This window comes from Lycorma delicatula, chromosome 1 (assembly GCF_047948215.1).
Source record: "Lycorma delicatula isolate Av1 chromosome 1, ASM4794821v1, whole genome shotgun sequence".
Classification (NCBI taxonomy): Eukaryota; Metazoa; Arthropoda; class Insecta; order Hemiptera; family Fulgoridae; genus Lycorma; species Lycorma delicatula.
Window position 1 is genome coordinate 189551060 of NC_134455.1, and position 14039 is coordinate 189565098.

Genomic DNA, 14039 nt, shown 5'->3' on the forward strand with positions numbered 1-14039 from the left:
AATTATTTATTTTATTTATATATACATATATAAGTATTCACAATAACTATACCAAATTTAAACTGTCTAGCTATTCAGGAAATGGGTGAATTTATATGATTCTCATTTATGTATTTAGAAAGCAAATTCACTTTTGTAAATTAGTTGAACATTATTTTAAAATAGAATAGCTTATTTTTATTTTCCATTTAATATACTTTTTATCAATACAATCTTATTAAATTAGAGATTAGCTTTTATCAGATGAGCATATTGATATACATTTATTTATAATTCTAAATAAATGTTTTTTTAAACATATTCAGCAGCACCAACAAAACTTAAAATACAATTAAATTAAAAGAGTATGATAAAAAATGGAAAACTTCTGTGCTTAAAGAATTGGCATTTTATACTTTTTATTTCTACCATTATTCAGGTAAGAATTTGTTACAAAATATTACATATTTATTGGCACACTTTTTTAATTATGTTTTAATTCACTTCTTATTTAAAAAAAAATACTTTGATTCAAAAAATATTCATGATTTATTTTTACACAGAAGATACAAATTCTATGTTTTGTGTACTTGCTGCAAGTATATACTGTAAATGATTTTAAATATAGTTCCTCAAGCATCATAATAGGAATACCAGTTGTGTGGACTACTATTCATTGCTTATTAGGTAATTAATTATATTCAGTTTTAGTTATTGAACTGAATTTGATTTGATTATCAGTTATAGCATAATACAAGATAATTCCTTTGCCTTTTGTTTATTGTTCGCTTTGTAAAGAACATACTTTTGAACTTCTAAAATGGAACATTGGCAGACTCATTCCTTGATTCAAACAACTACAATCAGAAACTACTACTACAACTACTACTGTCAGTAAAAGGTTTACTGTGAGATACCCAAAAAGGGGGATTCTGAACCCAATAATCCTTTAAAATCAAGTAATAAATTACTCAACTGTTTTAGATGCTGCTCTGTTCTTTTCCTATTTAAGTAAACTTTTGTGGAAAAAATTGGATATATGAAATACGTAGGGATTTAATTTATATACAGCCTTCCATTCTAAGAACTCACTAGTTGATAAATGAATTACAAATTTATTTCAATGTCTAGAAATATCTTATATCTTTCACCCATTCATCTTATCAGATATCATTAACCTCTTTCAGTGCCAAAATCTGCTTCTCCGTACTGGGGATAAATAAAAAACTTATGAATTTATAGCATAAAACAAAATAAAAAACATTCTACCTTCACATGTTAATTATAATAGAAATTGAAGGCATAAAGTATTCATTTTTTTTTTTACAACTATCAATGCCTTTTTAGACAGATATGTGATTCATATTTTTTTAAGTATGAAAAAATTCAGTTACAATGTATTATGAAAGTTCAAAATGTTGTGAATATTTTGAAACTTAATATTAATATTTTTATCAAAATATAATATGATACACCATGACAAAAACCAAAGATTAACAAAATAATTATTATATTTATGTGAGGTTTGGACCCATTTATAACTTGATGAAGTGGCTAAACGCTGATCAAAATTTTGTTCATATTTACTGAGCAAAAAAAAAATTTCCTTCTTTGCAAAAGAAATTTTTTGTTTTAAAAATACATCTTTGAATAAAAAACATTGTAAATGTTTAAAAATGTTATCATTTCATAAACAGAATCAGGGAAATCAATAGTAATCCATTTATGAAAAATTTTCACTATTAATAAGAAAATATTTTTCCTTATATTGGAAAAAACTTCTATTACTTATAAAAAAAAATACAATTAAAGTGAGTTTTATTACTGAAGAAATACCAGTATTGGAAGTGTCGTAATAATGAAACTATTTTTACTTCCTTGTACAAAGTAAGGATGTATATCGTAATCACAAAAAAAATTCAGATTTCAATGGAAATATCCATTTTACCATCCCTGACTCCATTTTGATTAGTTTCGGTATGATGTATGTACATAATACATATGTATCTCACATAACTCAAAAACTATTAGCCATAGAATTTTGAAATTTTGTATTTAGGACTGTTCTAACATCTATTTGTGCATTTCCCCTTTTGACTGCAATTGACCAGGCCAAAAATGTGTATACAGTCAGATCTCTAAATAAAGCGGGGTTTCAATTTTGAAACATTTGGATTTTGGACTTTTTCTTAAATGTAATAATAAGGCCTTGTTGAGAGTTTTTCAACAATATATCATAAATGGTACTTATTAATTGGTTCCAGAGTTACAGCCAAATAAATGTTTAATTAATGAAATATTTGGATCTTACAAGGGGAAGGCACATTGGTTTAAATCTGGCTTCATATACATGTATTTTTCTTAATTTAAATATATTGATTTATTCTAATAATTATTAACTTATGATAGTAAAAAAAAAAAATTAAAAAGAAATAATTATTCAATAATAACAATCAAAAAAAAAGAAAAATAATCAGAAGTTATTAGTGAAATAAAATTTTATGTACTTTTCATTTTAATTCAAAAATGTTTACAATCAGAGGTTGATAATTATTAATAAATCAATATATTTAAATTAAAAAAAAGAGTTAAAAAATTACATGTATATGAAGTCGGATTCGAACAGATGTGTGAGTGGTTACCATAATGACATGTTTTCACTTAGCCCACATATCTGCTTAAGCAACGCAAAACATAATTAATACATAAACTAATATAAAATTCTAAGGAAATTTTATGGCCATTTTTTCTTGAGTGTAAATGAATATTGCGGGTTAGTATTTTGTGATGAATACCTGTAAAAAGTGTACTATTCACATACGCAATATAGTTCAAATCAGTGTCCCAAAGGCAGTGTTAGCTACAGTAATATGGATCTTTGATGACTTATACTGATAACTTTTTATAGAAAAAGGCCATTATGGTTATTTTCTTTCAGAATTAGAAATAATTTGCTTACAAAAAACAATCTTTTTTAAACATTAACATGATCCTAGTATATTAGAATAATTTTATTCACAAAGCTATCTAGTTTTATCTTTTACACATTCTCGAAAATGATTAGATGTAGAATATTGAAATTTTGTATTTAGAACTCTTATAACATCTAGTTGTGTACCTCCATTCTTGATTGCAATCGACATTTAGAATAATTGAATGTTATGTTGGTGATAACTATGTGTATTATATCTGATTATTTAATGTTAATCAAAAATTATAATTTAGAATCATATTTTGTTGATGGTTACATCATAATAATTTTAAAAAACATAGTATTAGGTAGATATAAGACTTACATTTATTTAAAGACTAATAAAGGGACTTTTACTCTATCCTAATATTTCAGGTAAGATTGTTGAATTAGTAACTGTATAAATATTTGATGTCAATAAAAACTAATGTTTTAGCAGTTGTGTAACTGCCCATTTTATTAAAGAAATTGACAATTGTATCTCACTTTCAAATAAAATAAATTTAATGAAATGCAGCAAAAAATGTGAACATGTAATTTAATAGGTGTACAAGGAAGTCTGTGGTGTCCACATAAGATTTTGTTAAGTACAACAAGAGGCCTGACTTAACCCAGTAGGCTCTTCAACCATTAGTATGATTTTTTGTGTAACCCTGGATAGAAAACAGAAACCTTAAGTTCCACAGGTAGATAAGCTTTGTATCCCATTGAGCTCCAGTAAAGAAGTATTTGCTCTAAATCTACTAGGTGCCAGCATTGAACTCTGAATGGAAACAAGATTGCTGCCAAAGAAGACGAGTATAAATATGATCCAAAAACATAACCATTCCAGGAGAATCTGGAAGATTCTCCCTTCGTTTTTTAGGGTAATCTCACACAGCTTCTATGATCATCTTTCCTCCTGCATACTCATACACATATATCACATTTATCTTTTACACATGTATCATATATCAGTTTAATCACTTAGGTCAATGTATTCATGTCAATTGAAACACTCTTCTTCTCTCTTTGCTTCATTTTTACCCCTGTCATTTCTTGTTAGACAACATCTCCAATTCAAACATCCATTTACATGGTTTTACTTAATTTTGCTGTAACTCATACTTTCTCTCTCTCTCTCTCTCTCTCTCTGTGTGTGTGTGTGTGTGTGTGTGTGTGTGTGTGTGTGTGTGTGTGTGTGTGCACCTGTGTGCGTGTCTGTTTGTTAATATAATTCATGATACATCTATTTCACAGAACTGAATGCTGAGTCTAGTTATGAGTCTAGAATACAGTCTAGTTATCACCTCAACTTCTTTTTTGTGATGTCTTATTTCCTTTTCCTACCTTCTATATCAGAGATTTACCAAATATTTTTTACTCCAGAATTACTGGAATACCTTTTAATTCCTAATGGAAATAGAAATTTTCCTGAATTCCTGAACTGAAAGTTTCATTTTCACAGCGTACAACATGCTCCATTCTCATCTACAGCAAAAATCACCTAGTTGATGACTTAAGTACATCTGCTGATCACACAGTTGCTGTAGAGCTGTATGATCCATACAGATTTTTTAGGATAAGTGTTGGTTTACATTACCAATTTTACATCCATGTCATACATTTATGTTTCCAGTGTTTCAGCTCTCTACATAAATACGTAAATATTAAAAAGCGCAGAACTATACAGTAATCTTGCCTTAACCCTTTACTGACAGAAGATATTAATGATAATGGTATTCCAAGATCTAATACAAACAACTAATTAAACTTGTTGTAACACAGGCTTTCAAAGATTTTGGTGCATGAAATATATTTGTGTGTCACTAATTGAATCAAACAATCTGATTTCAAAATATCCTTTTCTGCATTATAGCAAATTAAGCACAGTTTTATACCACTTTAGATTCTGTTGATATTTTTATTAGTAAAAATCCTTGTATTGCTCTGTAAAATGATTTTTTAATTGTTTAAATGATATTGTAACGAACCGATATTGTACTTTATTTGCATGATTTTAAAATGGTAGGTTCTAGTAGTGCATCTAATTTGAACAATCTGAATTACTTGAATTGTAAATGTGAATTACCCAAAAGGTTTTTATGTATATGGGTGTCTTCAGGACCAACCCCAGGCAGTAGGTAAGGTAGGCGACTGCTACAGTAGCAAAATTTAGGAGCACTAAAACCGCCTGAACTAGAGTGTAAAAAAATACAAACACAACCCACAAAAATATATTTTGAATACTTGAATCTTTAGTGAAGAACTAGTATTTGGTCTATTTTTAAATTAAATTTAAATTAAAATGGGCTGTGATTAACATGGATAAAACTTGTACAGAAAATTTAAGTCAAGATGTATTTGCATTTTTTTACACATTCATCTTGGATATTTATCAGAAAAGTTAGGGGGATTAAGTAATGAGGAAAGATTTCACTAATTCATAAAAGAGATGACAATTAAGCAACATTTGAAAAGAGATAAGCCTCATCAGGACCATAAACGCAAGTTTATCCTGAAGTTTAATTTCCATCTGGTGGTAACCTAAATCCTTAATTGGTATAGGAAATTATTAAGCAGATTTGAAATCGCACATCAAAATTATACTTAGACAATTATTGAACTTTATGCTATGGAAAGAAAAGTAATTTTGCAGTCTTGTGTAATTTTTCCATGGTTTGTACATAAAATCCAATGAATTTGTGCCAGTTTTTATAATTAGCCACATTTTCAACAGAGAAACACTACTGAAGGTCTTATAAAAAGCAAGTAACAGACAAACCTGTTCTTCCAGATCTCTTGTCTCACGCTCAAACTTGGGTTTGGAAATCCTGGGTTATTCTTCTAACTGAACTTATACTATTAGGCCTTGATAACACTGGTCAACAAAATGTAATTTTTTGTTTGATAAATGAGAGTGAATGGCTGTTTCATATAGTATTTTTTATGCCGATTTCATATATGTAAATGGATTTTTTTCTATCGGGCCCAGTTTTATTTAATTGACATTTCTTTTGAAACAAAAAATGTTTAGTGAATGTAATATGACAATAAATTACACCATTTTTTACCCACCTGAAATCTATTTCTTTTAGATTTTCTGCTGTAGGTAGATTCCTTGTTAGATTCCAACTGTAGTCAGCTAACATTTTTGGGTTCCATTTTCCATGGTATTGTGTTTCCATTGTAGATCTTCTGGTAAAAGCGTTCTCCATGTTCATCAGTGTTGAGGATGTTAGGGAAAAAATCCAAATGTGAATGTAAGAAATAAATTTTGACTCACACATTACACCCAAGTTCTTTGTAGTTTTGAAGAAATTCACTCACAAATTTTCTGTATTTACTGGCCTTATGGTTTCCAAGGAAGTTGTTTACCACATTTTGAAATGATTTCCATGCAGCAACCTCCAGTCATTCAAACATTCTTCAAATGCTGGATCACTCATTAGTCTTCTTATTTGTGGTCCAAGAAATATATATACCTTCCTTTATTTTAGCATTATTTGTATTAGGGAATTTGTTTTTTAGAAACTGAAACCCTGCACCATTATTATCCTCTGCTTTAACAACATTATTGAATAAACCTAGCTTAATCTGTAGTGACAGAAGATAAACTATTTCTGGTTTTACTAATACCTGACTAACAACATCTTTCTCTACTACAGTCAGAACCTCTCTCTTTGGCTAGTGCTTTTTTATGTAATGGTTTTTCCTATCTCTGCTGTCCCACTCACACAAAAAGCAACAGAACTTAGTATATCCAAGTTGCAGTCAAATAAAAGTGCTATTGCTTTCAGATCTCCACAAATATGCCACAAATATTTCTCATACTGAATCGTGCTCAATACAAGTTTCATATTTTCATAAGAAACGTTAATGTGAACAGCATATACTAACGGTGTTGATGGATATTTATTTCCAATGTGAAGTAGAATAGCTTTAAAAAAAATAAGCTTTGACGAGTCAATAAAAAGTCGCCATTCGTCAGGATGGTACAAACTTCCAATAAAGAGTTCAGATCATTGCATTATACTAAGTTTTCATACTGAGAGAAGAGGTACAAATTCTGACTGTCTGTCACAGAAAGTAGTTATTCTTGTGTTTGGTTGTAAAAGATGCCATCCTTTCAGTCTTGATACCAATATTTCTGCTTGATTCTTTGATAAATTAGATCATGAATCAGATCATTTAATTCTGATAGATTAATTAAATGGGGTTCAGTATATCTAAAAAAAAGGTATATATCAAGGTATTTAACAGTAATTCTAGTTTTGGCTGTTATCCCAAATATCTTAATTAAAAAAATAACAATCTGTGGTGTGACCCTTCGGTTCTCTCCAAACCATTGGAATTGCAAATGGCATGTGACAAGATCCATTTAGCCGACCAGTCAGCAATATTACAAAGCACCACAAATATGAGGAGCCCAAGCTTTGTCTTGATCACCTAATTTATATCCAAAATACAGTTCATATGACTTTTTTATCAGTGGAGTTATATTTATTTTCTGAGACTTCAACATTACCTCACCACAGATGGAGCAGAAATTGTTTTGATGATTAATTCAACTGCAAGGCATTATTAATACCTTACAACAACTAATATTGTTTAAAAAGAAACACTTTTTAAACACACTAATTTAATAAACATACTCACTTTACTGAATAACATATACCTGCAAATATGAAAGCCAACTACAAAACTGAATGTTACACACACAAGAACTCGCATTTGAATGAGAATTAAAAAGTATTTCTCTAGTCTGCTTGGCAGTTTATATAAGTAAATATAATAACAGAAATAACTAATGAGTGGATGATATGTTTTAGCAAGATGAAAATAGGTTATTAGTTACATTCTTGTTCATTTTAATTAGTGTGTAAATCAATGTGACAACAATTAAGGAATTGTAATAAATAAACAAAAGCTATTTAGTTGATAAATAATATAATAAAATATGTTCACAAAATGCTATGCTTATGGAGTTCATGCATGATACTACCTGAAAATAAGAATGGTAATTACAAACGACTAAGCCTCATAGAAGAATTCTGATTTCATATTTGTAATCAGATGAAAAATACTATAAGAATCAGTTAGTTATTCAATATCATTTATCAAAATCATTGTTGATCAGTGTAATTAGAGTATTTATCCTTGTTTTCATCTGTATTAAACCATTTACTTATTTCTCCATTTGTTAATCATTTTTATGTAAGTCTCATTTATATGAAAATGAATTATGGTGATTTTTTTTTTGAGAGTGAGTTCATTAGAAAACAATGCTTGAGAGAGGAAAGTTATCAAGAACAAAATAAATAAAGATTATCGGAAAAAATATGTAAACAATAATACAGTCATTCTTGCTAAATAAACACTACAAAATGAGGTAAATTAATATTTTTTTTTTTTTTTTAATACTTATAAACCACTGAAGTTTAATTTATTACCATAGGGTCTACTTCATGAGGTTTTGGCAACATTTCTACTAATGATAAAAGTATGAGAATTCTTCAAGTCATCCAAAGTTTATAAACAAACAACTGATCAGTGTCTGTTCTAAATAAGTTGCTAAATAATTTTTGTTTTTTAGGTGATAGGCAAAATATTTTTCCCACCTTTTGTGATTTAAAACACAGAGTCAAGTAATCCTTCTTAATGGTAAAGTCAGTAACGTACACTACTAAATGAGGAAAACACGGCCCTTACGTTGAAGTAGAACTTAGTTGTGGCCAAGCCTCTAGCTTCTTTTCTCTACCAAATGGAAATGAAACTGCACAAGTACAGTAAAATATTTTTAAAGAAAGTCATGGAATAATTAGAATTAAAATCCTTATTAATTCCAACCAAAAAAATATAATAATGGAATAAAAAGGCTCAATATATTCTATATAAACAAAAAGGTAATAAAAAAGAGTTCAGAAAATATTCTCTGAAAATTGTGACACTGAGCATAGCAGCAGTCTAGCAAGAGAAGAAAGCCACCACTGAGAGCTACACTAAAGAATGTCTTAATATTATCACTGACATTACCAATCATTTAATGAAGTGCATTCTAATAACCTCATAAAGTGCCACCATTACATAGCTGCAGTTAAAAAATGCTTTCCAAATTTACACTTCATGATTCCACGAAAGGATACGTTGGTATTTGTGACTTACTGCATATAAAATCCAAAATGCACCAAATAATAAGGAAAAAACAAATTATTGGAAATTCACCACTGAAAAATAGATTGAGCCTGTGAAATGAAATTAAAGTATGTAAATTGACAACAATCAAATAGTATTCAATGCACATTTTTGATTGACATTCAACCAGTACAGGTACTTTCCATCCCTCTTTGATTCATTCTTAGATGTACTACTTTTGTCAGCTATCATGATATAATTTAGGTATGCATGTATGAGGGGTACTCAAAAAGTTATCTACCTACCTTAGAAAGAGTGGTGGTGAAGAGGTAGTGTCATTTTTATTTTTCAATATAGGTCCCTTGCACTTCCACACACTTGCTCCATTTTGCTTGCACAGAGTTTATGCCAGAGTAAGAAAAGTTTTATCTTCCTACTCAAAATACCCTGAAACAGCTGCTTTCAATTCATTATCACTGTGAAAATGTCTGCCTCAAAGGTTTTTCTTGAGGTTTCTGAACAGGAAAAAATCACTGTGGGCAGGTCCTGACTGTAGGGAGGGTAAGGAAAGTTCTTGAAATCCACACTTCCTCAAAGTTTGCTTTGCAACATATGATGAGTGGATTGGAGTATTGTCATGTAAAAGCAAGATACCTTTGGTTAGCTTCCCTTGCTACCTGTAGCTTCTGAAGATACTCAGGATAGACATTACCAGTGATAGTCTGATTGTGCTCCACATATTCAATCAACAAAATTCCCTCACTATACCAAAAAAATTGTAGGCATGATTTTCCCAACCAATGACTGGGTCTTTAATTTTTTGGGTGTTGGGGAACCTTTTGTGTTTCCATGGACTCTTGTGCATGGATTCTTGTTTGGTCTCAGGAGCCCAGTAATGAACCCATGTTTCATCACCAGTCGCCAACCTGCTGAAAAAAATCCACAGGATTTCTTTCACACAGCTGCAAGTTCTTCGCACTCAACTGTGCATGACATTGCTTCTGATGTGTGAGGTTTCGTAGGACCCATCGAGAACTGACTTATGTCATATGTAAATGGTCATGAAGTATTGTTATAATGATTCCTTTGGACACCCCATATTCTGTAGCAAGTATTGCAACCCTAATAAACCTGTCTTCCATAACCAATCTGTCCACTTTCCGGCAGATGTTGAGTGTGGTTGCTTCCACAGTTCTTCCGCTGCAGGGTTCATCTTCGATGGATTCCCTGCCCCACTTAAATTGTTTGGACCAGAATTTCACTTGGTATTGTAAAGGTGCATTATCACCATTCACAGTCACAATCATACTATGGATGTACTTCGGATATTTCCCTTCATTGGTGAAAAATTTTATAACTGATTGATGCTCCAAAATCTGCAAATCCATTGCCATAGCCGGGGTTACTAACTTTGGAGGACTACTGCATCAACACTTGTAAAGAAATTCAATCACAATTAGGTCATAGCACACACATATTATGAACTACATATACGTATCAAACACATCTCAACACATAACTCGCAACACTACTACATAGATAACTTTTTGAGTACTCCTCATAGGTGATAACAATCAAGGCTTTATGCTTGTATGATATGAAGGTATTATGAGCAATTAAAAGCAGTTTAGCTCATAAAAGATACCTTACAGTATGCAATAGATTTCTGTACCAGTAAGAACAAAGATAGAAAGGTTTTATTTTTATGGGTCTTTTTAATTGTAATGACCATTTTGATGAAGTTCATCATCAACATCTTATTTCAAGATATTTTACCTTTTTTGTGACCAGAATTTTTCTAATAATGAAAAGATAAAAAGGATTCCTTAGACACCATTGAAGTTGTTTCTTCCATACTTAAAAACCCTTTTATTGCTACTTTCATGAAAAGAGTTTTTTTAACTTCAAAACTCCACAAAATTTTTGAAATCTCAAAATTGGAAATTTTCAAAGCTCATTAAATTCAAGCATCAAAAAACAATCCAGGCATTATTAGCAGTAAAAGCTTCCATTGAAGGTAATGAATAGATATATGCTACCTCAGAAGTTGAGAGAAACCTGAAAAATGAAAAAAAAAAGTAGATAAACCCAGTTTATCAATTAAGAAAGTGATGAACTATGAGAATAGAAAACTGATAAACAAACCATTTTTGACTGATTATTATATTGATACTTTATGGTTATATATTTTTTATAATTAGGTGCTTTGGTTTTAATTTGGTAATTTTAAATGTAAATTTTCTCTTTAATCTAACAGTATTTTAGTTGAATTTTAAACAATTTTTTGATGTACTTTAAGAATAATCTAAAAGAGCATATTCACTCATTTTTTTATTTTTTATAGTAACTCTGTATGTATCTTGCTAAATTACTTATCACAATACAACTTTTTTTTTGCATGCTAGCACCAATAGACAGCTCCTGAGAAAATTATTCACTTTAAAATTATTCTTCGAGAATTTAAATATGTGAATATTTATTTTATCCAATGGAATAAACTGTAATGAATGAGAACAACACTTATTATTTATAAAAAAAAGAAAACAGATTACATCAAAACTTTACTTTTGGATCACAGTCCATCATTAAATTCAATTGTACAATTATGTGTATGTCCCTATCTTTTTCTCTTTCACAGAAAGTTCTCTTGCATAAGAAAAGTTGTTTCTTGCTATGGAATTTAATTTTTCAGAATTGGATGGGTAAGGATATAAAGAAAAAATTGAGAACCATTGAGAAACATAAAAGAAACACCTTTTAGCACAGGTTAATAATTTTAATCTATTAAAATATGCAAATTGTAAACTAAATTTAGCATAAACACTTATGACATACTTGGGTGGGCCAACAATAACAAACTATAATGCAAACAATAATAACAGAGGATATAATTTAAAAAAATAATAACAGTGGTGATAAAGATGAAGATTATGGTGAACAACAAATGTTCGTTCATACAGAAAATAGAAATGGTAACGAGGTGATATATCAGTTTCATAAAAATTTTACAATTAAATTCAATCAAAAATCACATTTTATGAAGAAAACAATCCGAAGACAAATAAATAAACTTAAGTAACGGACTTAAATAAAAGTGTCTTCTTAGAGCTGATGGATTTTAAACTGTAATCTCATGTAAGGAAACACAGTCCAATTTATTTCTGTCAATTTTGAATGTTTAAAGCAATGTTTAATTGTGTTTTAATCAGTGGCGGCTCACGCATAGGCACTGTGGAATTGCAGCACTCTGTATTTCCACTTGATATTATCGATAACATTTAATGTGAGTCCTTTTTTCTTTAATTCTTTCTTTATACTTGTACAATATAGAATCCTTAAGCTTAATGTCAGTAGCCCACTTTTTTTACTCCACATGTGTATGGAGCATTCCTTGTTCATTCCCTTTTCTAGTTTTGTCAGTCGAAGGAATATGAAAGTGGTTTAGTTGTTTTTTCAGTAGTGATCAAAAGATGGTGGAAAGCAAGGGCTTTTATTGCCAAATCTGTTCAAAAACATGTTGGAAGGATGAAAGAGAAGGTAATTAGTAAAAACTAATTATGTATTTCTAATTATTTAGTTTCTATCTACATAGAAATTTAAATTAAGCACCACCTGGACTATAGTGTTTTTAAGCGGACATTTTATTAATTTATCTAATAATACTAAAAATATTATCTGTATTGACATTTTATTTATTCAGTTAAACCAAATACAGTTTTTAAGCATAATGTGCTTGAAAACCATATACCATAATTTTGAATGTGATAAAGTGTAAAATTAGATTATTATCCTGCTTCCAGCTGATCTATTTCATTCTTTTATTTTACAGAAAACTTTAACCATGGCCTTGAAAAGGCTCAGAAAAAGATTTTCAGAAGTAGCAACCCCACTAATTTTAGTTACGAGTCGCCACTGGTTTTAATCAATCTAAGTTCTGGTTAGGTTCATATACTAAATGGGTTATCAGATTTTTGCAAGAAATAAGAAGTCAGTAAATGACAGTGAATTTAAAATCTGTGATAAAATCATACAATTTCATGACTTACATCTGAGGAATCGAACTTTGGATGAATAAAGTAAGATGACATGATCAAAAAGAGTCCACCATGAAATTTAATAAATTAACTTATTTACATACCCTTGTAGCTTCCCTGTAAGGAAAATTAACCATAAAATGATTAATGGATATTTAAAAGTTAATAAATTTAAAAGAATATTTAGGGAAAATTATATTTGGTGAAGAAAAATTAGAATTATTCAAGGATAAACATAAAAAAGCATGAAAATGAAGTTAAAAGCTAAAAAGCAAAAGATTTAAGAAAATTGTATACATAAATGGCAGAGATATTAAATGTTAATTTAGAAAACAGCTTTTGTCTAAAGTTGAGGATTTAAAATTAAAATATTTCATCAGATAGTAGGGAAATGAGTTACACATTTAATAAATATTTTTTGAAGGTATAAGCTAGAGTTATGCAATATTGTGCAGTAGAGATTCAACATTTTTTAATTACAATTGTCCAGTTATTCTACAATGGTTGTAGAATCAGTAACAAAAAACGTAGTTAATCAGCAATAAAGTTTAAAGTGTAAAAAATATCTTATTGTATAGATTATAAATAATAGAAGTCAGATAATATGTATAAATAATGCTTCATTTGAAGTAAGAGTAGCTCATGAGCAATTAAAAATAATATCATGTTCAAATGTATAAAAAATATAAATGATAACAGGAAATTACAAACTGCATTTTTTTGGTTGATGATTAATTCACTACATAAGCTGGAATAAAATATTAAAAATATTTCTGACATGTTTTCTATAATCATAGGATCATAGAAAGCCATTTGGAGGGTATCAGAAAGGGTTTGCATAATTTATTTTTGTTTGCTTAAGGATTTATTAAATTAGGTAAATCTTTACAATAACCCACCTGGGTGGCCTAGTGGTGAACTCATCATCTCAAATCAGCTGA

General features: G+C 29.5%; 1 protein-coding gene and 1 long non-coding RNA gene across 2 annotated transcripts in view; one reads left to right on the plus strand and one right to left on the minus strand.

The window, feature by feature from the left end:
• Window positions 1-291: 291 nt before the first annotated feature.
• LOC142318234 (uncharacterized) overlaps window positions 292-14039 on the plus strand; it is a 35926-nt gene continuing 22178 nt past the window's right edge. The window contains exon 1 of the mRNA XM_075354799.1: window positions 292-418. Coding sequence (XP_075210914.1) covers window positions 347-418 — 72 coding nt within the window. The 5' untranslated portion in view covers window positions 292-346. The remainder of the gene's footprint in view (window positions 419-14039) is intronic.
• The window catches only part of LOC142318235 (uncharacterized), a 40233-nt gene continuing 37128 nt past the window's right edge, over window positions 10935-14039 (minus strand). Inside the window, exon 3 of the long non-coding RNA XR_012754857.1 lies at window positions 10935-11122. This is a non-coding gene — a long non-coding RNA (uncharacterized LOC142318235). The remainder of the gene's footprint in view (window positions 11123-14039) is intronic.